The sequence below is a fragment of the Monodelphis domestica genome, chromosome 7 (assembly GCF_027887165.1).
Source record: "Monodelphis domestica isolate mMonDom1 chromosome 7, mMonDom1.pri, whole genome shotgun sequence".
Classification (NCBI taxonomy): Eukaryota; Metazoa; Chordata; class Mammalia; order Didelphimorphia; family Didelphidae; genus Monodelphis; species Monodelphis domestica.
In genome coordinates, this window is record NC_077233.1 from 60,590,732 (window position 1) to 60,603,730 (window position 12,999).

Consider the following 12,999-nt stretch of genomic DNA (forward strand, 5'->3'; position numbering starts at 1 on the left):
ATGTTCTCCTGGTTATGCTCCTCTCACACTACATCAATTCCTGTAGGTCATTCCAGTTCACATGGAATTCCTCCACTTTATTATTCCTTTGAGCACAATAGTATTCCATCACCAACCGATACCACAATTTGTTCATCCATTCCCCAATTGAAGGACATCCCCTCATTTTCCAATTTTTGGCCACCACAAAGAGTGCAGCTATGAATATTCTTGAATAAGTCTTTTCCCTTATTGTCTCTTTGGGGTACAAACCCAGTAGTGCTATGGCTGGATCAAAGGGCAGACAGTTTTTTATTGCCCTTTGGGCATAGTTTCAAATTGCCCTCCAGAATGGTTGGATCAATTCAAAACTCCACCAGCACATCCCCTTCAGCATTCATTACTTCCTGTTGCTGTCATGTTAGCCAATCTGCTAGGTGTGAGGTGATATCTCAGAGTTGTTTTGATTTGCATCTCTCTGATTATAAGAGGTTTAGAACACTTTTTCATGTGCTTATTAATGGTTTTGATTTCTTTGACTGAAAATTGCCTATTCATGTCCCTTGCCCATTGATCAATTTGAGAATGGCTTGATTTTTGGTATAATTGATTTAGTTCTTTGTAAATTTGAGTAATTAGACCTTTGTCAGAGGTTTTTGTTATAAAGATTGTTTCCCACTTTATTATTTCCCTTCTCATTTTGGTTACATTGGTTTTGTTTGTACAAAAGCTTTTTAATTTGATCTAGTCAAAATTATTTATTTTACATTTTGTGACTCTAAGTCTTGCATGATTTTAAAATTTTTTCCTTCCCAAAGGTAAAACATGTATACTATTCTGTGTTCACCTAATTTACTTATAATTTCCTTCTTTATGTTCAAGTCATTCACCCATTCTGAGTTTATCTTGGTGTAGGGTGTGAGGTGTTGATCTAAGCCTAATCTTTCCCACACGTTCTTCCAATTTTTCCAGCAATTTTTATCAAATAGTGGATTTTTGTACCAAAAGCTGGGATCTTTGGGCTTGTCATAGACTGTCTTGCTGAGGTCACTTACCCCAAGTCTATTCCACTGATCCTTCTTTCTGTCTCTTAACCAGTACCAAATTGTTTTGATTGCTGCTGCTTTATAATATAGTTTTGAGATCTGGTACTGCAAGGCCACTGTCCTCTGTATTTTTTTTTTCATTATTTCCCTGGATAGCCTTGATCTTTTGTTCTTCCAAATGAACTTTGTTATGTTTTTTTCTAATTCAGTGAAAAAGTTTTTTGGAAGTTTGATGGGTATGACACTAAATAAATAGATAATTTTGGGTAGGATGATCATTTTTATGATGTTAGCTCATCCTACCCATGAGCAATTAATGTTTTTCCAATTGCTCAGATCTAGTTTTAGTTGTGTGGAAAGGGTTTTGTAGCTGTGTTCATATAGTTCCTGTGTTTTTCTCAGCAGATAGATTCACAAGTATTTTATATTGTTTAAGGTAATTTTGAATGCAATTTCTCTTTCTAATTCCTGCTGCTGAGATGTGTTGGAGATATATAGAAGTGCTGATGACTTATGTGGGTTTATTTTGTATCCTTGCAACTTTGCTAAAGTTGTTGATTATTTTGACTAGCTTTTTAGTTGATTCTCTAGGATTCTTTAAGTAGACCATCATATCATCTGCAAAGAGTGATAGCTTGATCTCTTCATTGCCCATTTTAATACGTTCAATTTCTTTTTTCTTCTCTAATTGTTACTGCTAGTATTTCAAGTACAGTGTTAAATAATAAAAGTGATTATGGGCATCCTTGTTTCACTCCTGATCTTATTGGGAATGTGTCTAGTTTATCCCCATTGCAGATGATGTTGGCTGATGGTTTTAGATAGATACTGTTTATTGTTTTTAGGAAAGACCCTTCTATTCCTATGCTTTCTAGTGTTTTTAATAGGGATGAGTGTTGTATTTTGTCAGAGGCTTTTTGCTTGTTGATATGGTCAATTATGTGGACAATTTTCCTGACATTGAACCATCCTGGCATTCCTTTTATGAATCCCACCTGATCATAGTGAATAACCCTTGTGATGACTTGCTGGAGTCTTTTTGCTAGTATCCTACCTATTTAAGAGTTTTGCATCTGTGTTCATTAAGGAGATTGGTCTGTAGTTTTCTTTCTCCATTTTTTACCTGCCTGGCTTTGGAATGAGTACCATATTTGTGTCATAAAAGGAATTTGGTAGAACTCCCTCTTTGCTCATTATGTCAAATAATTTGTGTAGGATTGGGATTATCTGTTCTTTGAATATTTGATAGAATTCACTTGTGAATCCATCAGGCCCTGGGGATTTTTTCTTAGGGAGTTCTTTGATGGCCTGTTCGATTTCTTTTTCTGATATGGCATTATTTAAGAATTCTATTTCTTCTTCTTCTTCTTCTCCTTCTCCTTCTCCTCCTCCTCCTCCTCCTCCTCCTCCTCCTCCTCCTTCTTCTCATCATTCAATTTTAATAGCTATATCCAAAGTTACCTAAGATTTTAATTGCCAAATATAATTATCTTTTCTCAGTCCTAACCATTTGTAGACATCTGCTTCATTTGCTGCTGTTACTCACCCTCTCCTATTTGGGTTTTTATGACACTACTTTTCCTGGTTCTCCTGCCCTATCAGATGGATCCCCAGTATCCTTATCACACCTCTTCTCTCTCTCTGTACTGTCTCACTATTCCATGGGTTTAACTACAATTTTAATGCATATGACTCTCAAATCTATATATGCAACTCTAGTCTTTATCATGACCTTGAGTTCCACATCACCAGTTACCTATTGGATTTTTCAAACTCGATGACCATGTTTAAAACTAAACTCATCATCTTTGCACCAGAATTACCCCACATCAAACTTTCCTAGTACTTTTGAAGACACCATCATCCTTCCAATGTCTCAGGTTTATAATCATAACAGTCTTCTCAATTCTTCATACTACCTTACTCCACATATCCAATCAGTCAGTTGTGACAGCATTCTTCCCATCTGATTCCTTTTCTCCATTGACATAGCTAACTTTACATTTTTCATTCAGGCCTTCATTACCTCTCACAACATTATTGTGACAGCCTCCTAATTTGTCTTTCCACTTCTTGTCTCTCCCTGCTCTAGTCCATCTTATATACTGCTAACTGTCAAAGCAATTTTCCTTAAATGCATATCTAACCATGGGACTCTGCTACACAGCCAACTGCAGTGGCTTCTTATTGCCACTAGGATAAAATCTTAACTCTTTTATTTAGTTTTTAAGGTCTTATGCAACCTAGTCCTAACCTATCCTTCCAGGCTTATTGGATATTACTGCCCCTCTTGAACCTTATGATCTAGACAAATTGGCCTTCTCTCTGTAGCTCACAAACAGTACACCCATTTACTATTTCCATGACTTTGTACTGATATTCCCCTTTGCAAACATTATGTCATTGGATCCTCACAACAACCCTGGAAAGAGGGGATATTATTATCCTCTTATTACAAATGAACAAACTGAAACAGAAATCTGAATCATACATAGCTACTAAGTGTCTGATGGTGGATTTGAACTCAGGTCTTCCTAATTCATGAAACAATTAGTGAACAAGACAATATTTTGTATAATAAAGTAAGCTTAAGATAAATTTTTAAAAGTTACTTGACACAACGGGTAATCAACATATGGTACTAGTTACCCAAAGAGGTAGAACAGTGAAGAAATAGAAATGTATTCAGAACCACTGAAGGTCATAGGATTATGGCTATTAAAGCTGGAAAGGACTTTGGAGGGAGGTCATCTATACTAGTGTTTCTCAAAATGTGCTACAAGAAACTCCACAACACTCCCAAGTTTGTGGAGAACTTTATGTTGTATGTAATAAAATTAGGAGTTTTATTACTGTGGGAAAATTTGAGAAACAATGATCTAACCAAACTTCTTTTTACTAATAAAGAAAATAAAGTTCCTGAAATCACACAGATAATCAGAGATAGGGCTAGAATTTGAACCTAGGGCTTTTTTACTACAAATTTAGAGAGCTCTTTTTGTTGTTACATTTATAAATGACAGCAACAAATGAATACTCAAGGAAGCTAGGGTTACTGCTAATAAAATTGATGTCAAAAAAGACAGCCATATCCTTCTATGGTATTTTCAAGCCTGCAGGAAGAATAATATAGGATCAGGTAGACTGTGGACCTTACTCAGTATGGTAGTAATTCTTGTACATCTAGCCTGGTTATGGTCTCTACATTTATTTTTAAAGGGCCAGTCTAACAGAGTTAAGAGATACATATCATTCATTTTTTTGGCTAAAGGTAATATCTGTTTCAGTCAAGCATCTCTCAACTATGAAGTTATAGGGGTCCTGATCTCTGCATCAAAGGACAAGTGATAAAATCACAGATCCTTGAGGTATTGAGATACATAATGGTCAATATTGGTGGATTGCCATGATAGGATTCTGATTAGCACACAGGAGCCTTATTATTACACCTTGTTTTAGGACTGCTTCTTCCAGTATATTGGGGGGAGCCGTTTATGTCTTTCCCAGCAAGCCCAGACACACTGGTTAAAATTCAACATGAGGCCAAGGCAGAAATCATTCTCCACACACGTGGACATCTGCATCTGAGAGCTCTTGACCCTGGTTGCCTCCTGCCTATCTGAGCTCCACAACAAGCATGCGTGCCCGTTTCCTCTTTTTCCTGCCCTTCCTGAGCTAGCACAACAGCTTTGGTTCTCATGCAAGGATCAATGGGGGAAGCAGAGCTGAACTATGGAAGTGCATGTCATTTGAAAGAAATGTCTCTGAATTAGATATTAGGAGATGAACCAGGTGGCAGAGGTAAATTACTAATCTCTCTCTCTCTCTCTCTCTCTCTCTCTCTCTCTCTCTCCCTCTCTCTCTCTCTCTCTCTCTCCCTCTCCCTCTCCCTCTCCCTCTCCCTCTCCCTCTCCCTCTCCCTCTCCCTCTCCCTCTCCCTCTCCCTCTCCCTCTCCCTCTCCCTCTCCCTCTCCCTCTCCCTCTCCCTCTCCCTCTCCCTCTCCCTCTCCCTCTCCCTCTCCCTCTCCCTCTCCCTCTCCCTCTCTCTCTCTCTCTCTCTCCCTCTCCCTCTCCCTCTCCCTCCCTCTCTCTCTCTCTCCCCTCCCCCTGATTTATTTCCAGCATGCAGATTTGGATGTATGGGTAAGTTTTGCTTTTCTCCTCTGTCTTGGTTATTTCAAGTGACATGTTGTTACTCTGTTCCTAAAGAAGGTTCCTGCCTCACACAGATGCAGGTTTTTATTTTCTATCATTACTTTTTAGAAGGTATTCAGCTAGCAAATTGTATCTTATTTTTCCCATAAAGGTTTTTCCATGGTGCCTTTGTATAGCTTACAGATAATAAAACCAAAACTTATATGTCTTGTGTCTATAGGAACATTGAAAAGTTTGCTGTGAGAAAGGACAGGAAATATGCCTATCCATAAGGCAGATATCTTTCCAATGCTGCTTTCAGGAAATAAGTATAAGGGTTAGTAGAGCACTGGAATCACAGGATCTGAGGGCAGTAGAAGACCTTTGTGGCTATTTAGTTCTAGCCTTAGAGGAAGGGGTACCCAGTATAATATGCCCAACAGAATGTCAGTCTTTCAGTCTCTATTTGAGGATGTCCAATGAAGGAAAATCCACTGTCACTCAAAGAAGCTCCTTCCAATATTAGGACCTTTTTTCCCCTGACATCAAGTTGAAATTTGCTTCTCAGCAACTTCTACCCCATTGCTCCTGATTCTACCAGCCATACCAAACAAACAATCCATATTCCACATAGTGTTGTCATTTCATCAATTCAGGAGTATTTGACTCTTTGTGACCCCATTTGGGGTTTTCTTGGAAAAGATCCTGAAATGGTTTGCCATTTCCCTCTCCAGCACGTTTTATAGAGGAACTAAAACAAATAAAGCTAAGTGGTTTGCCCAGGGTCACACAACTAATAAGTGTCTGTGGCCAGATTTGAACTCATGAAGATGGGTCTTCCTGACTCCAGACTGAGCACACATCTACTTTGCCACCTAGCCACAGGATAATCCTTCAGATATTTGAAGATAGCTATTATATCCCTCATGAGTCTTTTTCTTCAGAAGAAATATGCCTAGTTCCTCCAACCAGTACTCACATGCCATGAATTCAAGGTTCTTCACCATTCTGTTTGCCCTTTCCTGAAATGTTTCCACTTTATTAATGTTCTTCTTAAATTGTGGCACCCAGAACTGAAAGTAGTATTCCATTCTGATGAGGACAGTTCATTGAAGATATGCTTCTCTTAATACAGCCCAAGTTCACACTAGTTTTTTGGCTTCCACATCACACCTATGATTCTTATTGAAACTCCCAGTTGTTTTTTTTTTCCAGAATGACTGTTAAATCACATCTTTTCTATCTTGTGTTTATGAAGTTTATGTTTTGTATCCAAGTGCAGATAGATGTTCATATTTATTCCTATAGAATTTCACCTTAGATTTAGCTCAGGAGTCTAATCTGTAAGGAGAGATCTCTTTGAATCCATTCTGTGCATCCAGTGCTTTAACTTTTTTTCCTAGTTTTAGGTCATCTGCAAATCTGATCCACCAATCAACAAGTATTTAAGTATCTACTGTACCATCTATGCCTTTATCCAAATTATTGATACTAATGTTGAACAGTACAGAGCCAAGCCCAGATCTTTAGGGCATTACAGACATGTATGATTAAACAAAAGAAATTCCTTATTAGCCATGTCCAAAAATCCCCTCCATGTTCTTTGATCTGTACTCTGAGCCCAGTGGTTAGTATTTATGTTGATCAGATACCTTGGATTTCTTCTTCTGAAAACTACTTATTCCTATCCTTTAACCAATTATCATTTAAGGGATCGTTCTTATTCGTATAAATTTGAATCAGTTCTCTATCTTAGAAATGAGACTTTATCCGAGAAACTTGCTGAAAAGATTTTTTCCCTCAATTTCCTGCTTCTAGTTTTACCTGCCTTAATTTGGTTTGTGCAGACCTTTTAAATTTTATGTAATAAAATTGCCCATATATTGATTATGTTTACATTGTGCCCTCATTTGGAGGGTGCCATATGAGATGTTGGTCTATATGTAGTTTCTGCTAGACTTTTCTTAATAGTATTTGTCAAGTAAGTGTCCCAAAAGCTGAGCTCTTTGGGTTCATAAAAAACTAGGCTTCTGTGTTCATTTGCTTCCATATTTTATGTACCTAATCATTACTACTGCTCAGCCTCTCTATTATCCAATTCCAAATTGTTTTGATGATTATGATTTTTATATAGCATGAAATCTGGTACTGCTCCTCTTTTTTCATTAATTCTTTTGATATTTTTAATCTTTTGTTCCTCTAGATTAATTTCTTATTTTTTCTAGCTTTATAAAGTAATCATTTGGTATTCTAATTGGTATGACACTGAATAAGTAAATTAATTTCAGTAATATTGTCATTTTTATTATATTGGCTTGGCCTACTCATGAGCAATTAATATTTCCCCAATTATTTAAATCTGTATTTGTCTGAAGAATGTTTTGTGATTGGGTTCATATATAGATTGTTCTTGTTTTGTCTATATTCATATTATGAAAAATCAATTTTCTGTAAAGAATTCTGAGAAATTCTCATTCTAAAAAAAAATCTGTTTACCATACAATACTATGCTCTTGTTCTATCTGTCTGTCTTCGTCTTCCTTCTCCTCGGCTCAGCACTCCATGGCTTCCCACTCCCCTAAATAATAATAATAATAACAACAACAACAACAACAACAACAATAATAATCCCTTAAAATAATCCTTTAAATGAAAGCAAAAAAACAGGTGCCTGCTGCTACCACAGGGTCATGGCTTGGCTTGAGATCTCCACCAAAAGAGGAAAACTTTGTCCCACTTTTGCCCATTCAATCCATGTCCAGCCCCAGAGTCTTCATCCCTCAACACTCCAGTATAGTGAGTCTGTTTCTGTGCCCAGCTTGTTGCCAATCCTATCCTATCTGTGTACAGGTCTGACTCCCATGTGTCTACCCCCATATGTTCTTCCTATCAATTTTAGCCAAGTTTCCATGTGGTTGGCCACATCCTATGAGTTCATCATCCTGCTCTTTCTTCTCTGTCCTGTAGCAGTTAAAATTAGTTTCTCTCCTAAAAATTATATTTTATGAGGTTTATTAAAGATTAAGAAATAAAGAAAATACGAATATAGAAAGCACATGGCCAGGAGGGCCGAAAGGCCCATTCAATTTCACTTACACTACATCTTGAGAGATGCGTGTGCTTGGAAGTGGAAGCAGGGAGAGAGAGACCCAAAGTAGGTGGAGAGTCAGCCTAATTACAATTTCTGTTCTCAGCCCAGGTGGGAATTCAGGTGAGGTTACAAAGCATTTTGGGAAGTGCCCAAGGATTTCTGGGAATTGAAGTCCGGGGTTCAAATCTCCATTTTTACATATCTCTGTTTGATTGTTTGGGAAAAGATTTTCCCCAAAAGGATCATGAAAACATAATCAACTTAAGGATTACAATAATTTGAGGGTGAGGAAAAAAGAACAAAAACCATAATTGATAGAGACATTGACAAAAAGCCAGTTAGGGGGCAGTCCCCTTTGGCATGAAAGTATACATACAAATAAATGTTCAATCAGTCACACCCAAAGTTCATTCTTGATCTTCTCGTGCAGCTTGTGGTCTGGAGGCATCTTCATGGTGTTTTCTCCAAATAGTTCAGTTTCTGGATTCAGAGAGGTACCATCTTTCTTAACCTAAAATTCTTCTCAAAAGGAATTTAAACTTTGCAATTTAAAATAATAATATTTTTACATTTCCCCATGAAGAGGATGATTGAAAAACCACTTAGGGATGGATGGCTGAGTTATGAGGTATATGAATCAATTGGCAAGAGATATTAAAAAGACATCAGAAAAATCCAAATAAAAAAGAAAATTTCTGGATGAAAACATAGTCTATCAAAGTCTTATGTGTAAAAATTCTAAGTAAAGGAAAAGTAAATCTATAACAGGTCTTTGAATCAGGGCCCAATTAAAATGATCTAAGCAATGATGCATTTACCCAGTCTCTAGCCAGGACTACAGAAAGTTTGCCATACTATGAAAGACAGAAAAGGGACTAGATTATAGGAGCCCAGTGGGAGCCAACTTTGGGATACTCGTCTGTAAGTATTTTCAGAGTGAGTGAGTGTGGACACAAGGAAGGCCTATGTCTTAATGTATGTTGAGCATAGCAACCTTGAGTCTTCACACTAGGTTCAAGTTTTTTGTATTGGTTTAGAAGTGCATCAATCTGTCCTGGATTGGTTTATCTTTGGCCCTATGCAATGGCTCTTTTGTGTATATCTTTTCCTGAAATCAGACAGAATCATTAAGCAAAGTCCCATAATTTTTTAAAACAATTAATGGTATCATTTTTATAGTCTCAAGCTTTTGGGGCATGCATTGACATTATAGCAAATGTATTTTAAACTTACAGTGCTGCAAAATAAAAAAAGTTAAAGAAAATCTTAATACTGGTGACATGTGCTTCAAATATAAAAAGGAGAGAAAAAATTAAAAACTGAAATAGTATATTGCACATGCAAGAAAAATATAATAAGAGTTTTAAAAATTCAAAAATGTAGCTTATAATCATTGACACACTGTGTCAGCTAAGAAAATATAGAATACTAGGCTTTCTCACCAAAAATGAGATCCATTTCCTCTTCATATCTGGCCATGAACCACTGTGAGTGCAAGCAAATGAATTCAAAAAAGGTAACATTTTTCATTTTTAAAGAACAGTAGTATAAATATGTAGGAATCAGAATCCCCCAAATTCTCAATAACCTAATTAATTACAATAGCAGACAAACACACTATCATTTTTACATGAGTTGCTGTATGGCATTTTTAAAAGTCTATGAACTGATGGATATTTGTCACAGTTTTTACAAACATAGCAAATCTTTCAAGCTTGGTAAATATATTTTTAAACGAAGTAAAACTTATTTTGGGTTTTGGACATCATCAAGAAATCTAGATAGATATCATTCTGGTGGAAGTAAAATGAGCTGAAGAGTATAAATGTGAGATGCTCCCTTTTTTGGGGGGGGAGCCTTCTAGGGGTACATGCCATGGGATTAACTGCGCAGCTTCCATTCACATTTTTATAAATGCAGAAGTTGGGGTTTATAATTGTATTTCACTTCAGCTACTAAAATGGGCTTTACCTCATTGTAGGGGCAGGCAAAATGACAGAGATTGTTAAGAAAAATTCAAAAAATCATGTCTAAAGAACCCTTAAAATCAATTTGAGATATTTAGCTCATTAAAGTTTCCAAAGGTTGTTGTAGCACTTTTCTGATGGAGTCCATCTATTCTCTATGTGACAATTTACAAAGTCAAAAATAGAAAAGCTGTTTTTTTATATGGGCTTACTCAATAATGTTTGTTCAGTATAGTTACAGGGGAAAAGCTACAGAATAAAACCCAGTACATTAAAATAATCCAGTGTAACAGAATAGTATTGAATGCATCACAAATGAATCACAAAGTTAAACCTTAAAACAATCAGCAAATGCAATAGAATACAGAGATTTTTATAAAACACAGAGTCTGAAATGCCTTAAAAATAAAACCTCCAGTCTCTTTAAAGTTCCTTGGGGATTAAATGACCTGTCCAGGGCCACACTGCCAGGAAGTGTCTGAGGCTAGAATTCAACCAAAGACCTCCCGTCTCTAGGCCCGGCTCTCAACTCACTGAACTTCTCAGCTGCTTCCCCATAGTGAGGAATCTCAAATTTGGCTAAAGAGTTGTAGGGAGTGGAATTTTTCCCCTGGCATGCAGGTGAAATAAATGAAAGAATCAATACAGTCAAAAGATATCCTTTTAAAGTAGCCATGCTTTAAGTTCCTGTTTGGAAGAGTCTCTTCTTTCTTTCCTTCTTTTTCCCTCCCTGTGATCTCCTGCCCCCAATCTACATGGAGGCTAATTGTAGTCTATGGAAAAAACACCCCCATTTTTTACCAGCTTGTAGAAGTGAGTCTTGGGCCTGGGGTGATGAGTGATCTGCTCTGAGGCCAGGGTTGCTGGGCCGGGATCAGCTGGGCCAGGTAAGCAAGAGAGACACCAGGAGCAGGAGCCAGAGCTGGAGTGGGCAGCCGGGGTGGGAAGGGCCAGGACTAGGTGAGCAATCTGAATCAAACAGGTCCAGATTACAGACAACAGTAGCTGGGCTGGAAGGGCTGGGACCGGGTGAGAGATATTGAATCAAGAACGTCTGAAGTAGATGACTGCTGGCAGGAGCTGATCAAGATGGTTTTCTAAAAAAGCATTTTGGAGAAACATGGCTTAGAAATCATTATCTAGGCCTAAAAATTTGAGAAGTCCTCATCCAGTCTAGTGGTCGCCATAAACTTTAGTAGTTAAAATTAGTTTCTCTGCTAAAAGTATTCTATTTTTTGAGGTTTATTAAAGATTAAGAAATAAAGAAAATGCAAATATAGAAAGCACGTGGCTAGGAGGGCCGAAAGGCCCATTCAATTTCACTTACACTACATCTTGAGAGATGCGTGTGCTTGGAAGTGGAAGCAGGGAGAGAGACCCAAAGTAGGCAGAGAGTCAGCCTAAATACAATTTCTGTGGGAATTCAGGTGGGGTTACAAAGTATTCTGGAAAGTGCCCAAGGATTTCTGGGAATTGAAGTCCGGGGTTCAAATCTCCATTTTTACTTTCCCAGCTTCAATATGTCCTTCAGCTCTGTGTTAGCCCCCTTCCTCCTTTCCATCCCAGTTTCTGTGGGCACAATTCATATTACATTAAAAATCACTTATAGGTGTATAGAATGTTTCACCTAAGAAAAGTGAGAATTATTTGTAGTTATGTGTGTTGACAGGTAGATCCCCAAGTATTTTATGCTATCTGTAGTTATTTTAAATGGAATCACTCTTTTTATCTCTTCCTTATACATTGTGTTAGTAATTTATAGAAATGCTGGTGATTTGGAGGGTCTATTTTATGTCCTGCAACTTTGTTGAAATTGTGAATTGTTCATTGCTGGTGGAGCTGTGAACTGATCCAACCATTCTGGAGGGCAATTTGGAACTATGCCCAAAGGGTGCTAAAAGAATATCTACCCTTTGACCCAGCCATAGCACTGCTGGGTCTGTACCCCAAAGAGATAATGGACACAAAGACTTGTACAAAAATATTCATAGCTGCGCTCTTTGTGGTGGCCCAAAACTGGAAAATGAGGGGATGCCCATCAATTGGGGAATGGCTGAACAAACTGTGGCATATGTTGGTGATGGAGTACTATTGTGCTAAAAGGAATAATAAAGTGGAGAAGTTCCATGGAGACTGGAACAACCTCCAGGAAGTGATGCAGAGCGAGAGGAGCAGAACCAGGAGAACATTGTACACAGAGACAAACACACTGTGGTATAATCGAACGTAATGGACTTCTCCATTAGTGGCGGTGTAATGTCCCTGAACAACTTGCAGGGACCCAGGAGAAAAAAACACCATTCATAAGCAAAGGATAAACTATGGGAGTGGAAACACCGAGAAAAAGCAACTGCCTGAATACAGAGGTTGAGGGGACATGACAGAGGATAGACTCTAAATGAACACTCTAATGCAAATACTATCAACAAAGCAATGGGTTCAAATCAAGAAAACATCTAATGCCCAGTGGACTTACGCGTCGGCTATGGGGGGTGGGGGGGGGGGAGGAAAAGAAAATGATCTATGTCTTTAACGAATAATGCTTGGAAATGATCAAATAAAATATATTTAAAAAAAAAAGAAATTGTGAATTGTTTTAATTAGTTTTTTAGTTGACTCTCTCATCATCTCATCTACAAGAAATGATAATTGTTTCATCTTTATCTTTACATTTCCACTTGATTTCTTTCCCTGTTATTGTTATAACTTACTTTTTTGCACAATTTTGAATAATAATAGTGATAATGAGCATCTTTGCTTTACCCTGATCTAACTGGGAAGA

General features: G+C 37.5%; 1 protein-coding gene across 6 annotated transcripts in view; it reads left to right on the forward strand.

The window, feature by feature from the left end:
* The window catches only part of CHCHD6 (coiled-coil-helix-coiled-coil-helix domain containing 6), a 313,964-nt gene that overhangs the window by 130,957 nt on the left and 170,008 nt on the right, over nucleotides 1-12,999 (forward strand). For 4 of the 6 annotated variants that reach the window (XM_007500305.3, XM_056804730.1, XM_007500303.2 and 1 more), the window contains exon 5: nucleotides 5,148-5,168. The exons of the other annotated variants lie outside the window; for them this stretch is intronic. In XM_007500305.3, coding sequence (XP_007500367.2) covers nucleotides 5,148-5,168 — 21 coding nt within the window. The remainder of the gene's footprint in view (nucleotides 1-5,147; nucleotides 5,169-12,999) is intronic. 6 annotated transcript variants of the gene reach the window in all.